The sequence below is a fragment of the Lygodium microphyllum genome, chromosome 2 (assembly GCF_053477565.2).
Source record: "Lygodium microphyllum isolate KBCC chromosome 2, Lygodium_microphyllum_v1.1.10, whole genome shotgun sequence".
NCBI lineage: Eukaryota > Viridiplantae > Streptophyta > Polypodiopsida > Schizaeales > Lygodiaceae > Lygodium > Lygodium microphyllum.
Window position 1 is genome coordinate 162660813 of NC_141136.1, and position 15186 is coordinate 162675998.

General features: G+C 43.5%; 1 protein-coding gene across 7 annotated transcripts in view; it reads left to right on the plus strand.

Annotated features, from left to right (window-relative positions):
- The window catches only part of PHYLLO (2-oxoglutarate decarboxylase/hydro-lyase/magnesium ion-binding protein), a 309033-nt gene that overhangs the window by 258016 nt on the left and 35831 nt on the right, over positions 1-15186 (plus strand). For 6 of the 7 annotated variants that reach the window (XM_087700941.1, XM_087700906.1, XM_087700912.1 and 3 more), the window contains one exon: positions 1926-2222. The exons of the other annotated variant lie outside the window; for it this stretch is intronic. In XM_087700941.1, coding sequence (XP_087557067.1) covers positions 1926-2222 — 297 coding nt within the window. The remainder of the gene's footprint in view (positions 1-1925; positions 2223-15186) is intronic. 7 annotated transcript variants of the gene reach the window in all.

Genomic DNA, 15186 nt, shown 5'->3' on the forward strand with positions numbered 1-15186 from the left:
GTCACATGCTGCCAGGAGATCCATACCTGCCCCAAACGATTGCCTTTCTTTTTCTCAGGACGTGGGATTCCTGCACTCTCTTCCATTGTCAGCCACATATAGTCTGGCACTGTAGACCTCCTGGTTGATGATTCATTTAGGCCTTGTAGTAGAGTTCCCCTTGTATATCTTTTGGCATGGAAGTCCCTTTTACAGCTGTTTTGTTTTTGTATCTTGTCTGCAAGGGATAAGTAATAGAGAGCTTTTTCTCCAGTGTGTCACATGGCAGGAAGATGCTGCAGTATCAAACACATTTTTTTCTTCAGCTCTTCAACAATGGTTTTGGTAGACACCTAGCATTCATGGAGACCCACACATCACGAGGCATTAGATGCACCATTGGTCAATTCTGCACCTGAGGACAACAATTGATAGAGACAGGAAGGTGTATATACCAGCTCTATGAACAGAGGTTAGTGCAGAGGAACATTACATTTGCCAATGTACAGTGTACTACGAGATTAAAGGGAGATGCAGTATACAACTACCTCTTTCAGGATAGCTTTAACCTTGTACATCAAGTCATGGAGTATGAGGACCAAAGAGTTTTGGGACCATTCCCACTAGAGCTTCGATGACATAAGGAAGAGGCTTCAAAGAGGCAGAGGAGAAGCCTCCTTGGACTGGAGAGAGAGCCTCAATGGACTTCTTTACAGGGATGAGCAGCATGGCTTTTGCAAGGTGAGATGTGCTCCACCCCTTGAAAGATGACCATGCTTCACTTACCTTCAACAGATCCAGTCCATCAACACCCAGACTGGTTACCCCTGACATGATGGAGCAGATGCTAGAACATCCCATGAGATGGATACCGTAGGCCAGGCTATCCTTGTGATGCCATAGTTTTGTCCTTGAGAGATTATTATATCAGACCCTTCGACAGTTATTACTTTGCTTCACAGACTTACTGTGCACTAGTTTTCCTTTTCTTTTCATTTGCTTATCACAGTTAACATAGCTTCATAATGCCCTTTAGATATGGGATGTTTTAAACTTTTGTATGCTCTATGATGGAATCTTGTCACACTTTCATCATATGCTTGGCTGTCATGGGCCATCTTGGCTCTTTGCAAATGCTGATACAACTTTCTTTATTTCTTCTCTTTCCCACCCTGGCCCAGACAACTCCTATAGCTCATCCACTGCTACGGAAGGGTATTCTGGTTTCTGATGATAGCAGAGATAGTGGCAGTGGGAGGATTGAGACAAAGAAACCATGAGAAGAGTTTTAAGGCTGTAGATTTAGGCTGCAGCCAGAGTGTCCAAAGACTTCCGATTCTCTGAAAAAAGTTGGACAGAAAGGCCTAAAGGGCACTGTCAATCCAGAAATTAGGAGCTACTGGTCAACTTGTGATGCTTGAGATCTTATTATTACTGACAGAGAGCTTTTTTGTCATTCTTCATATCAAAACTTCTGCGTTGAATTAAGGAATTCTATAAGGAGTGCCAGGGTTTGGAGTAACCTGGTATTGGTTTCTCTGCACAAGAGCAATCTGACTCCTCTCTACAGTAGTTGCTGTATTAATTCCACTATGCTGAACTGTATGTGGGACAGTTAGTCATTGACTCCCTTTTGGATTATTGAAGGCTGGTTTAAGAAAATGAGAAATCTGATGGCTTTATACGATGAAGCAATTTGTTGTTGGAGCAGCCAGCACGGGACCACTAGGTTTTGGTATTTTGGTTGTATGCTTTAGTGATGAAGTAAGAGCAGCTTTGTACTCTCAATGTTCTCCGTCATATCCAACCATTTTTTATCTATGCAATCTTGAATACCCATTGCCCAAGATTTTATTTGGGTCTTCAAAAGACTATATTTAAAGCATCAAGCAATCAGGAGAATATCTTGTTTATTTATGCTGATTCCCAAACTGCTCATATTACAGGTGGGTCAAGAGGTAATGTTTCAAATGGATGCAGAACTGGGATTGACTGAGCCTCATATCGTTCGGATTGCTGCTAGATCTTTGCCATTAGAAAGTGCTTTGTTTATTGGCAACAGCATGGCAGTGCGAGATGCAGATATGTACTTGGAGGGGACAATATGTAACCAGAGATTAAGCTCTGCTGAATTTGATGGTCTTCCAAAGCTGGCTGTTCGCACTGCAGGAAATCGAGGTGCAAGTGGAATTGATGGGGTTTTAAGCACAGCAATAGGGTTTGCGGCAGGCAGCATGCATCGGGTTTGGCTGTTTGACTCTACCCCTCCTATGTCTTTGTCTCTCTTATTCCTCTTTAAATGGAGACATTTTGTAAGCTTATTTGTTCCTTCTCTAAGCTATTAACATGGAAAGGTTGAATTAAGTTGGGTAGCTACACCACTGTTATAAAGAAACATACATGTGTGTGTGTCGCATGTGACTTGTGGTGTTTGCATGCATCATCAGCCAATTTGGAGAAAATTAAGAATATGCTGCAACATTTTCAGCATATCCCTGCTCTTGATGCATCTCAGAAACTTTTAAGATTGAAAACTTAAAGAGTATTTTTGGGTTGATGTACCCTATGTCTGCAACAAATGACCTCCAATAAAGTTCACCAAGAAATATTCAGCCCAGTCAGAATCTGGAAAAACATGTAAATCTGCCTATAATGATCCCCCCTTGGGATAAAAACAGCCCAAGGTGCCAAGTACTACTAGTCCAAGATAGGCTTCATTGCTTGCCAATACAAGTACCAATAGGTTTGCAATCCTCAAGACTAAGTCTTTGTAATGATGTCTCTTTTACTCGAAGCAATAGGTTCATCACACAACTTGGCATGAATGCCCATGCCCAAATAATTATGCAAGAGGCCGAAATCTAACATGTCAAAAGCTGAATTCAACTCAACCTTAAAATCAATAATACACGTCTCATTAGGACCAACAAGTAGCATGTCATCAACATAAAGCACAATGATTAAAGATGCATTACGCTCGTGTCTGACATATAAGGTGCTCTCAATTGGACTATTTTAAAAACAAAGTATGCATCTATCTTCTCATACCAAGCTAGAGGTGCTTGCTTAAGACCATACATTGTCTTTTTCAATCTACACACTTTATTTTCCTGCTCCTTGTAAACAAAACCATGAGGCCAGAAAACATATAGTTCCACATGTAAATCACCATTACATCTGCTTCCCACCTTTTAGAGTTCTTTTCCAACTTTTGGAGGATCTTCAGCCCAAAGGATCTTCAGCCATTGACAAGTGACCCAAGAGGATCAATGTCAGTAAGCAAAGCCCCAGGACAGAACCCCAGGACAGCAGTCCTCAATTTTCAGAACATTTTTAGGGGCTTGTTCAACTCAGTCTGCATCAGCCATTGCTTTCGGTACTTCTCTTGCTTTCTACTTAGACATTGGACATTGTTTTTGACACTTTGATCTCTGCCAAAATTGGTAGTCTTTATCCTTTTCTTCTTTCAAGCTCTACTGATCATTGTGAGATGAAGGATAGATCGAAGCTTAGTTGAGAGTACAGTTGACAGTGTAGAGAGTAAGATTGTAATAGCATGACACCCAATGCAATAATCTCAAGTGTAAGATGCAAGTACAAAGTACAACCCTTAAACCTTAGGGTTGTAAAAGGGTGTTCACACCTGAAGAGTGTAAAAACACGATAAGTACCCATTGTGTAACATAGGCACTTAAAATGAAAGAAATAAATCTGGGGGAAAAAACTTCTCATATGGAGAGTAAAAAGTGCTCCTGTGTCCTAGTGAAGATCACTGACACTCCTCTGTGAGCATAAGCGTGAGTCAAGCCCAACAAACTCCCCTGGAATGAACAGTGATCATGATACAAGGGTCATCCACCAAAGGAGATCAAATTTAAATCATTGCTAAATACTTCAAATCTGTCATGAGGAAGGGCTTTGGTGAAGATGTCTACCACATTACTAGTGGTAGGATAATAGACAAGGCTGATATCACCTACATGTAGCTTGAATCTGACAAAGTGATAATGGATCTCGATGTGTTTCGTGCGTGCATGAAACATTGGGTTCCGTGCCATTGCAATGGCACTCGGAGTGTCAATGAACAAAGGAGTAGGCTTTGTGACAAATACATCCAAATCAGCTAACAAGTGTCTAAGCCATACGTATTCAACTGTTGTTGTGAAAGGTGCCTTGTATTGAGCTTCACATGACGATGTGGCAATAGTGGATTGTTTCTTGCTAAGCCAAGAGACGCAAGATAAGCCAAGAAAGAAATAATTACCACTAGTGGAGTGATGAGAATCATAATCACCAACCCAATCAGAATCAGCGTAAGCATGTAAGTGCAGTGGTCCCCCTTTGGCATAAAGCAATCCAAGGGTCCTAGTACCTTGCAAGTAACAGAAAACACACTTAATAGCTCGTCCATGTGACATGTGTGGTTGATGCATATATCTGCTTAGCACTGAAACTACAAACCATATGTCTGGCCTTGTATTACATAAGTAAATAAGACATCCAATTGTTGGAGCATATGTATGGATATCAAACAAGTCAATGTCATCATGCAATGATAGCTTGAGTTCAGGTTCCATTAGTGTGCAAACTGGCTTGCAATCTTGTAAGCCAAACCTCTGAAGAAATTTACCAATGTATATCAACTATGACAATCCAATGCCTCTAGCATCATGAATGAACTAAATACCCAAGTAATAGTGCAAAGGCCCCAAATCTGACGTCTCAAAAGTTTGCTGCAAATTTTGTTTGAATGCTGAATTTTGATTAGCATGTGTCCTTGTAAGCAAAAGATCATCAACATATAGACATATGATTAGTAAGGATGTCCCCCTCTTTACATACGTAAAGGGTAGACTCTAATGAGTTGTTTATGAACCGTTGGTTGAGTAAAAATGCATTAATCTTTGCATACCAAGCTTGAGGAGCTTGTTTCAAACCATATAAAGCCTTTTTCAGCCTGTAGACCAAGTGTTTTGATCCCTCAATTGCAAGACCAATGGGTTGTTGTACATACACTTCTTCTTGAAATTCCCCATGTAAGAATGCAATCTTTATATCAAGCCGATGCACAGTCCATCCATAATGGGCAGCCAAAGCAACCATAGATCTAATGGTAGTCATGTGGGATGTAGGAGCAAATGTCTCCTCGTAGTCAATGCCTTTCTTCTGTGCGTATCCCGTGGCCACAAGTCTAGCCTTATATTTGTCAATGGATCCATCTGCATTCCTTTTCAGCTTATAGACCCACTTTATACCAATGGCTTTATTCCCGACAAGCAAGGACACTAAATTCCATGTTTGATTCTTTATGATGGAATCAAACTCAACTTGCATTATTGCCATCCAATGAACACTATGTTGTGCATCCTCAAAACATTCAAGCTCCTCATCATCAAATGTATCTGTTGCCATAATAAACTCCATGTTGTGTGCACCATCGTGCATACAAGCTTGCCTTCTAGTACGACTAGCAATAGGAGCATCCAAATGACTATCTTTCATAGTCTGCAAATACGATCTAGGCATCTGCCCAACCTCTTGACTGTGTACAAGGCTCTTGCCGAATTTCAAATTCAGCACCTTGTTGAATATTCAGATCAGTTATGTATTGATTTTTTGCATTACCCAATGGAGCAAATGGGTGAACATTTAGTTCACTTGTTGAAGCTCTAACTATATCACCAAAAGAAATGGCCAGCAGCCCTTCAAATACATCATTGACAGCCTGATATTTATCAAAACCAGCAAGGGGTAATTCCGATTTTTCATTGAAAACCACATCCCTACTGACAAATACCTTTTTAGAGACAAGATCATATAATATATATCCTTTGCTCTCACTATTGTACCCCACAAAAATGCATCTAACAGCCTTGTTATCCAACTTCTTCCTGAATATTTTGGAAATGTGTGCATATGCAAGACACCCAAAATTACGAAAATGCCCAACTAAAGGCTTCTAGCTATTCCAAGCCTCAAAAGGCATGACATTCTTTAATGCCTTGGTGGGCCACCTATTCAAGACATGGCAAGCACACATAATTGCTTCCATCCAAAATTTGTGTAGTAAGCTCTTTGCTTTCAGCATACATCTAGCCATCCCCATGAGTGACCGATTCTTCCTATATGCAACCCCATTCTACTGTGGAGTATAAGCAAAAGTATACTGATGAACAATGCCTTTCAACTTCAAAAAAGAATTCAGCATAGAGGACATGTATCCCCCCCCCCCTCGATCCGAACGGAGAGTCTTTACCTTGTTGAGCTAAAATATGTATTACTTGTTGATTAGCCTCTTAAACACTCCCAAAACACACTAAAAAATGCTCTTTTAGAGTAAAACCCTAAAACAAGGAGCGGTTCGAGAGAGTTCAATGGAAACCCTGAAACGGGGAGCGGTTCGAGAGAGTTCAGTGGAAACCCTAATTTTTGGGGTGCCCTTCCACATCTATAAATAGACAGGCTGCCTCCATTCAGCCTCAATCCATCTGTGCAGGCTTCTCACTCCACGTGCAGATTTTAGCTATCAGCCTCCTCCCACGTGGTTGTCCAACCCTCGAGACTCTTGCCACTCCATCCATGTTTGCTCCTGCTACTAGTGCCTTTATCCATGCTGACGTCATTTGCTGGCGACATCATCATCTAGTGCGATCTGATCATCCAGTCATCGCCAGCCACATCAGACACTGTTTTAGCCTACTATTTACAACAAACTGTGTGCAGTTTCTAGCCTCCGATTAGCAGTACACTGCTGCGTTTCTCAGTCAGACTACTGTGTTTTGGTGACTAGCCTGTTGCCATTCACTATTCAGCACTCCTACACTCCGATTGGTGGTCACAGACTTGGGATCCGTCTCCGGTGGATGTCACACTCTAGCATTGCTCTGCCCTTCAGCACATTGTACACTCCTACATTCATTTACAGCATTCATTTACTTCAGAGTTGTGTTCTTTCTCTTCCTTCTTATGTTTGTGTTTGAGTTTCTGTGTTTGAGTTTTGTGTTTAGGGTTTGAGTTTTGCCCTCTGTGTCTGTGTCTTTCTCTTTGTGTTTTCGTCATGGTCGTACACTCTATGTGTCCTCAGTGCAAACCTTAGCAGTTTTCTTCACATGATATCAGAGCCGATGCTCTTGTAAAGAATGTCCTGCGAATATTGTGGAGAGCTACTATTTGTGCAAGGCACACAATACGACTCATAACCAAATCACAATGTCCCAGACACCTTCTTCTCCAGTTCCTATGATGTCTTATCAAGCTTCTCCATCATTGGAGGCCGTGAGACGGCATTATGGACTTGGTGAGGAGGATGACAGTCCACCTTCACCAGATTTCACTAACATGACAGAGAATGACTTTGAGAAGTATTATTGCAACAAGTACGCTCATGTTTACAGCCCTCCTACCAATTTTGCTACCACATTCGAATAGGTTGGTGAGGTTGGCTACCTCTCCGATGATGGAGGACATACGGCATTCAGAGTTTGGCGATCCATCTTCATCATCTCAGCCAAGTCCAATGTCAGGTTTGTACAATTCTTTTGTGTTGCATGAATCAAAACGCTCGTATGTTTCTTCTTTTGAGGACAGGATCCATATGGCTTTGCGTATGTGAACTTCAATAGAGGGGGCTGACGAAGCAGACCGAATTCAGGTACATCTACAGCTTCAGTTTCATTTGAGCATATCACACACACGTCTCACTTCCCTCCCATCATTCCACCCTCTTCTATATCACACCTTGATCACCTCTCATCATCTTTCCAAAACCTTGGATTATACTCCACCTCTGCATCACACACCCTAGAAGTTGGATCTTCCATCTCCACTCCTAGCACCTTTTCCTTCTCTACCCCATTCTCTACCTCTTTGCACCATGGTACTTCGTTAGAGGAAATGCCACCCTTTAACACAGTGTCTCTCACCTTTCAGCAAATGAGCATACCCATAACTCCTGGGTCGATTGTGATGGGCATCCCCCTCACTACCCCCAGCTTCACATCTCATATGACCACTCATACGCAGGGTTTTCCATCCTCACCTTATGGTGTGTCTCCACACTCTCCTTGGGTTACACCTACGCAGGGATTCCCATCTTGTGCTCCCCGTGTTCCCATCCCACCTTGAGTTCCTCATGTGGCTACCATGCCCATGCCTAGTTAGCCCATCTCTACTTATGGATCCACCTTGCACACTACCTACATGCCTAGTGGGCACTCTAGGGCCCATTCCCAAGTATATTCCACTCCCCCATCCTACCCATACTACCCTTTTTCACACTATCCATCTCCGAGCACTATCACTCGTGTTGCAATGGCCAAGAATGCCTTCACGGATAAGACACGTTTTAACAGGTCAAATTTCACCACTTGGTCTAATTTCATGCAACAAGTGCTTGAGTCTCAGGGTCTTTGGGACCTCGTCATTAGTCTAGAGTCTATGCCGGACCCTCCACTAGCTCACCCTGATTACATGCGTCAATGGAGAGCTCGCAATGCCATAGTCAATGTTGAGCTAATACAAGGATTGCTTCTTTAGTTTCACTCTCAGTTGCAGCACTTCTCGCTCGCATCAGAGCATTGGAGTCACCTTTTCGACTGCTATGCGGCTTGTGATGGTACTCGGCGCATCAATCTCAACTTTGAGCTTCAAGAGTTCTCTATTAAGGAAGGGGATGATCTGAAAGTCAAGCTGATTGAATATAGGCAGTTACTTGCCGTGTTCGCCACTACTGGCTCTTCAAAGTCAGATGACGCTCAGGTTACATTCTTCTTAAATAAGTTTTTCGGAAAGTACTTCAATTTCATTCAACACATCATCTCCCAATCTCAATTGCCAATCTTCTACGAGTTTGAGTGTCAGTTCTTGCGTTACATAAGGTTGCATGATCAAGTCCACAAGAAATCCTCATCACAACCTTATTCAAAGTAGAGGGGATCGGTTGCCTCTTCTTCGGAAGGGAAAACCACCAATGGCAAGAACTCGCAAGATGCGAAGGCAAGCCAATCAAAGGATGACTCCTCTTCCTCAAATGGAACCAAAGAATCTAGACCTATTTGGCAGCATCTCCCTAAGAAAAACTAGTTTTTCACTCAAGTACAGCCTCAGTAGCCCATCTCTTTCACTACCCCTGAGGGACTGGCTGATTGGTCTGCAGGTTTCCATCCCATTGCATTTCATACATCTATCTCACCTTTCTCCCCACCTCGTCAGGCATTCCCTTGGCAATACCCTGCTATTGGACGTACGCGATGGTGGCCACCTTCTTAGACTAGCATGTCTCTAGGTCCTTTCGAATACCCTAGGTCAGCCTAGCATTCATTTTTCGCACTCTTAGAGTTGGACCCATAGGATTCATTATCCTTAGCTTTTTCATTATTTTGTCTTCCACTGCATTTACGCACACACATGCACATTCATTGCACTTATTGTGAGTTAGATTTTCTTTTTGTTATGTTTTGCTTTGAAGCATCTCACCACTAACCTTTGTATTTGCAGATTCTCATCTCTTTTGCAACGTTTTGTCTTTTAGTGTAGGGCTAACTTGCAGATTGCTTTGGTCCTACCTGGGCTAGAGACGTGAGGGTGCGCACCGTTCTTTTCATGGTTTCATCATCCTAGGAGTGCTTGCTCTTCTTCCAGCATGGCAGTTTCCCCTCCTAAGGCAAATCGTGCAGCATCTCTCTCGATGCTATCATAGCGGTGCCTTCTACCTTGCTCTTCTAGTGGGGTGCTTCATCCACTTCCTCTTCTTTCATTCCTTATGGTTCTCGGCACCATCCAAAGACCGACATTAAGCTCCTCTTCCATCTTCGGCATCTACATCCAGGTTGAGAGAGGGTTCTTACCCTTCTTGGTATTCTACAGGCTTTAGCACTTTGTCTTCGACATTGGCTTCTTCTCTTTGTTGTACTTTACCCTTTGCATTGCATGATTTCATCATCTTTGTACCAGGGCGCTTGGGCAAGTGAACAATTTCTCCATGAGGAACACTATCCAAGTGGCACCTGTTGCATGAGCATTCTTCAGCATGTAGTATACTTTGCATCTAATTATGCAAAGCACCACTTGAGCGGATCCTAAGCTGTTTCCACCGGTAGTAGATGTCACCACACTACCATTGTCCTCCATCACATGGATACCTCATCACCTATTTTTCCTCGTTATCAACACCTTGAGTGGATGGATTAGCTTGTTCTGTTTTGTGATGTGTTGGGTGTATGCTCCCTTCTCCCGTCTTCTGGGTCACTATTACTCAATCGGCCACATCCCATAAAATTTATCTTACTTATTCAAAAAAACAACAAAAAAAAAAATCCCATGTGGTTTCATCCGCCTTTGTAGGGCTTGGTAGGCCACTGAGCAACCGACGTGCACCCTTTGTCTGATGCCTTGTCCTCTCTAGGGTGATTGCTTAGATTCCCTTGGTAAGATAACCATCGCCTCTGTAGTCTTCGTAGGCCACTGGGCAGCCGCGACGTGCACTCTTTGTCCGATGCCCTGGCTGCTTTGGGGTGGGACGCCTTGGGTTCAATAAACTTCACAGTGGTTGGCCTAACCTTTCGGCTCAATTTTGGGCCTAAGAGGGAGTGTTGAGCTAAAATATGCATTACTTGCTGATTAGTATCTTAAATAGCCCCAAAACACACTAAAAAATGCTCTTTTAGAATAAAACCCTGAAACGGGGAGTGGTTCGAGAGAGTTCAATGAAAACCCTGAAACGGGGAGCGGTTCGAGAGAGTTCAGTGGAAACCCTAATTTTTGGGGCGCCCTTCCACATCTATAAATAGACAGGCTGCCCCCATTCAACTTCATTCCGTCTATGCAAGTTTCTCACTCCACGTGCAGATTTCAGTCATCAGCCTCCTCCCATGTGGCTGTCCAGCCCTCGAGATTATTGCCACTCCATCCATGTTTGCTCTTGCTACTGGCGCCTTCATCCATGCTGACGTAAGTTACTGGCGACATCATCATCTACTACGATCTGATCATCCAATCATCGCCATTCACATCAAACACTGTTTCAGTCTGCTGTTTACAACAAACTCTGTGCAGTTTCCAGCCTCTGATTGGCGGTACACTACTGCGTTTACCAATTTCCAGCCTCCAAACTACTATGTTTTGGTGACCAGTCTATTGCCATTCACTATTTAGCACTCCTATACTCCGACTGGTGGGCACAGACTTGGGATCCGCCTCCAGTGGATGTCACACTCCGACATTGCTCTACCCTTGAGCACACTGTACACTCTTACATTCATTTACAGCATTCATCCACTTCAGAGTTGCGTTCTCTCTCCCCCTTCTTCTGTTTGTGTTTGAGTTTTTGTGTTAGAGTTTTGAGTTTTGCATTTAGGGTTTGAGTTTTGAGTTTTGCAATTAGGGTTTAAGTTTTGCCCTCTTTGTTTGTGTCTATCTCTTTGTGTTTCTGTCGTGGCCGTACACTCTAGGTGTCCTCAGTGCAAACCCTTGTAGTTTTCTTCACATACCCTACAGGCAAATTGATTTTCAGCAAGTGCTACAAAAGCGAAAAATGCATCATACACTTTTGACTTTTTTACCAAAGAGTAGACCCAACAAAAACAAATAAAGTCATCAATGAAAGTAACAAAATAGGAACAGCCACCCAATGACTTTGTTTGCATAGAGCCACATACATCTAAGTACACAATCTATAATCTGGCAATTGCTCTAAAAGCAACATTTCGGGGAGACGAAAAACAATGCATTTTTCCCAAAATACATCCCTTGCATACATGCTCAAGAGGTCTCTCCAAGAGAGGTAAACCATCAAGCATTTTTTTACACAGTATAGGCATCAAGCTACCATAGTTAACATGGCTTGTGCGAGCATGCAATAACTCTATCTATGACATAGCAGGAGTGAGAGTAGACGCTAGATAGACCGACTGATCAATTGAAAAAGCATCCAACTCATATAACCCATGACATAGAGTTCTAGTCAAAACCAAAGTTATGTGTTCCTTATCTCTAGCCATACATCCGTCATCATCAAAGGTAACCTAAAGTATGATGCATTGTTGGCACACTATACAGACTTGCCAACTGGGACTACCATAATAGAAGCAAACAAATCTCTGGGAGATATGATGTGCTTAGAAGCACCATTGTCAAAAAACCATGTACTCGTATCCTCAGTAGAGCTAAATGCTCTATCAGCCCAAGAAGATTCATAACTGCATGTGTAAATACAATAGTCCTTGTTTGCAACAAAGAACGTGGACTCAGTAGTAGTAGAAGATATATCAAAAACAAACATCCCTGACTCCTTCTTGGCTATTTACTTTCTATATTTAGTGATGTAGTATCTTGGATTTTTGCAATAGTAGCACTTACCCTTCTTGGCTTGCATGCCCCCTTGTTTCTTATTGTCCTGTGAAGTATTTGAAGTGAATATGATTGAATAAGCTCCATAGTTGCTCTAAATAAGAAGAGCTTATTGTTTGGCTAAGAATACGAATAGCTAAACTCTGCAACTCTGGAGCTTCTACCCTGTAGTCCTCTCACCATAAAGCATCCCCAATATTTTTCATGTCCTCTAGTGTATCCACTTATCAAACATCCCTAATGTTTGCCGATACACAAAGAGCTGATTTTTAATTTTGCATTGCATTTCATGGCTAGGATAAAGCCTTGCAAGCAATGTGTTCTAAGCCTTGGCCACATCAAGGTCTCTTCCTTGCATCTTCCCTTGAAACTCAAGATCAAGCACATTTGCTACAGCATGCATAGGAGAGTCATACTTATTCCATCTGTTGATGCATAACTCCTTGATCTACTCATACCTGTCTGCATTTGGTTCCAAACTCTCCAACGTCTCAATCATGTGATCCATTTCTTCATAGATCTTCCCAATGCATGGATCCATACCGTCTGTAAGCCTCAACATATGCATGATAGGATCAACCATTTGGTTGGTGCAATTCACCTCATCCCAAAAATCTCTATTAGAGATATACATTACATAACACAACAATAGCAGTGGTAACCCCAGTCTGATTTTCATACTCATCACTAGCAAATTGCTCCCTAATTGATGCATCACCAAAGTCTGACAAGATCAAATCTTAGAGTTGGGATTGCCATCTAGGCTCATGATGTGCTGGTATTTGAGAGAGAGCGGGATTGGCTCCTTGTCTTGTGCTCACATGAGGGAACACTTTGGCAATCTAGCCAAAGGCAAGGAATCCATGGTCACATATGTTCAGAGGTATTTTTGATAGGATGGTCTTGTACGCTATTGCAAGACATTGATGACCAACATAGAGACATGCTTTCTTTTTTTGGCAAGTAAAATGTGGTTGATTATATTACTCGAAAAGATTGATTACAACGGAATGCTCATGCTCGACAAACTAGTTGGAGCTAATGCAAGGTCATAAATAAATCGTGTGTATTGAAAGCTCTCCCCGCCAAAAACCTCGACACCGCGTCTTCCAGATGTGCTATCTAGTAAGACTCCCTACTATGACCTCCCATACCTCAGAGCGGTCTATTGTGGGCTCCAGTACCTGGCGGATGGGTAGAGCCTACAAGCTGACCACTACGCAAGACACAGCCTCAATGGTAAAGATCGTGTCTTACATCCTAGCCTCATACAAAAGGTGATGGCCCTAGTTGATTGCCTGCCAGCAGAAAGCTCCCCATGAGAGACATCCCAGGCTAGGTGCTATATGGCGGAGAATGTAGCATGCTCCTCTCCACATGAACCGCGCTGCCTCACACAACCAAAGTGCTTTGGAGTTTCTAAAAACTACTGTGTGCAATGTCTATAACCTCCATCCTTCTGCATCTAGGCTAACCAACTCCCCACCACCAAGCTCCATGTGCCAACAGCCATAAGAAATATGAAACCCTCCTCGACCTCTAGTTGTCCCATAGGCGGCATCAAAAAGTCCGCCAAAAAGCATCCGTGATGTTGTGCTCCGCCCAGTACTTGCTACGCGAAGGCGCCCAATCCATGTCCTCCTACATCAGTACGTGTCTACGAATCCTAGCTATGTACTCCAGGAACTTTGGTGGCTTCTTGGCAACTGCAGTGGCCGGCCATAGCCACTCTCCAAGGTCTCATTACAACTCATCAAGGGGCTTGCTCTTCCATATCCAAAGGCCCCACTCTCGGAGCTCCTCCCAAAACACACAACGGTCCAGACGACGCCGTGTCTTCCCCTAAAGGCCAACCACCCGAATCCTCCTCCACAAAAGGACAAATAACCCCTCCTCCTACTTCCCTCTGTCAAGGACCAAACGCCCCTCCTCTTGCACAGTGAAGAAAGCTCCATGTGGAACACCGCCCACTCTACCTACCACCTGTAGAGGGATGCCTGTTGGTGAAAACCTAGTGGCCCATACCTCATTGGGCTCTACCGGCTCTCGTATCAGGGGGTCAAGCCACTCCTGAGGTATTGCTACGTCAATCTCCCTTCTTCTCAACTCAACTGCTCTCTGGCAACCTGATGCCCACTGCAACACCTCCTAGTCCACTATCCTGTACACCTCCTGTCATGTCTTAATAGTACGAGCCAGGCCGGCCTCCCAACCAACCCACTGGATGTGGGGACACTCGCCAATATATATCCCATCCTGATATTTGACCTAGGGGTTCCAGATAATTGGCTGGTAGTCTATCTCCTCCTGGCAGACTAGGGGGCTCTGAATTAGGGACTTACGGAGGCCCTGCCACACACGAAGTGAGCTACATAGAAAGGAGGATCTGGGGGGAGTGATCTGGGCCATCGTGAAGATCCATCTCAAAGACGGCCTCCAATCACCGCCAAGTCTCAGTCTACACTCCTGAAGACCCTCCTGCAATAGGACCTTCCATATATGCCCTCTTGGTGTGAGACCACAGACTACTAGCTTGCCCAAAAGGGCCAGACTCTGATACTCTGGGTCTATGATCCGAAGCCCTCCCTCTAACCGATGTTGGATGATGGTCACCCACACCACCTTGGCTCGGGAGTCCCTAGAACCATCTGACCTTGGCCCAAAGAAAGTTCCGCACTAGGCGGCCAAGCTGAACTATACAGGATGAGAAGAAGCACCAACATGAGGCGATGTACTAAGCCATCGCTAGGAGGACCTGGTTAACCACGAGGGCTCGACCTACTAGGGAAAGTCGAGCTATACTCCTGTAGGTTAGCTTCCTCCGAATAGAGTCGAGGACTGGAAGAAACTGTTGGGCAAGAG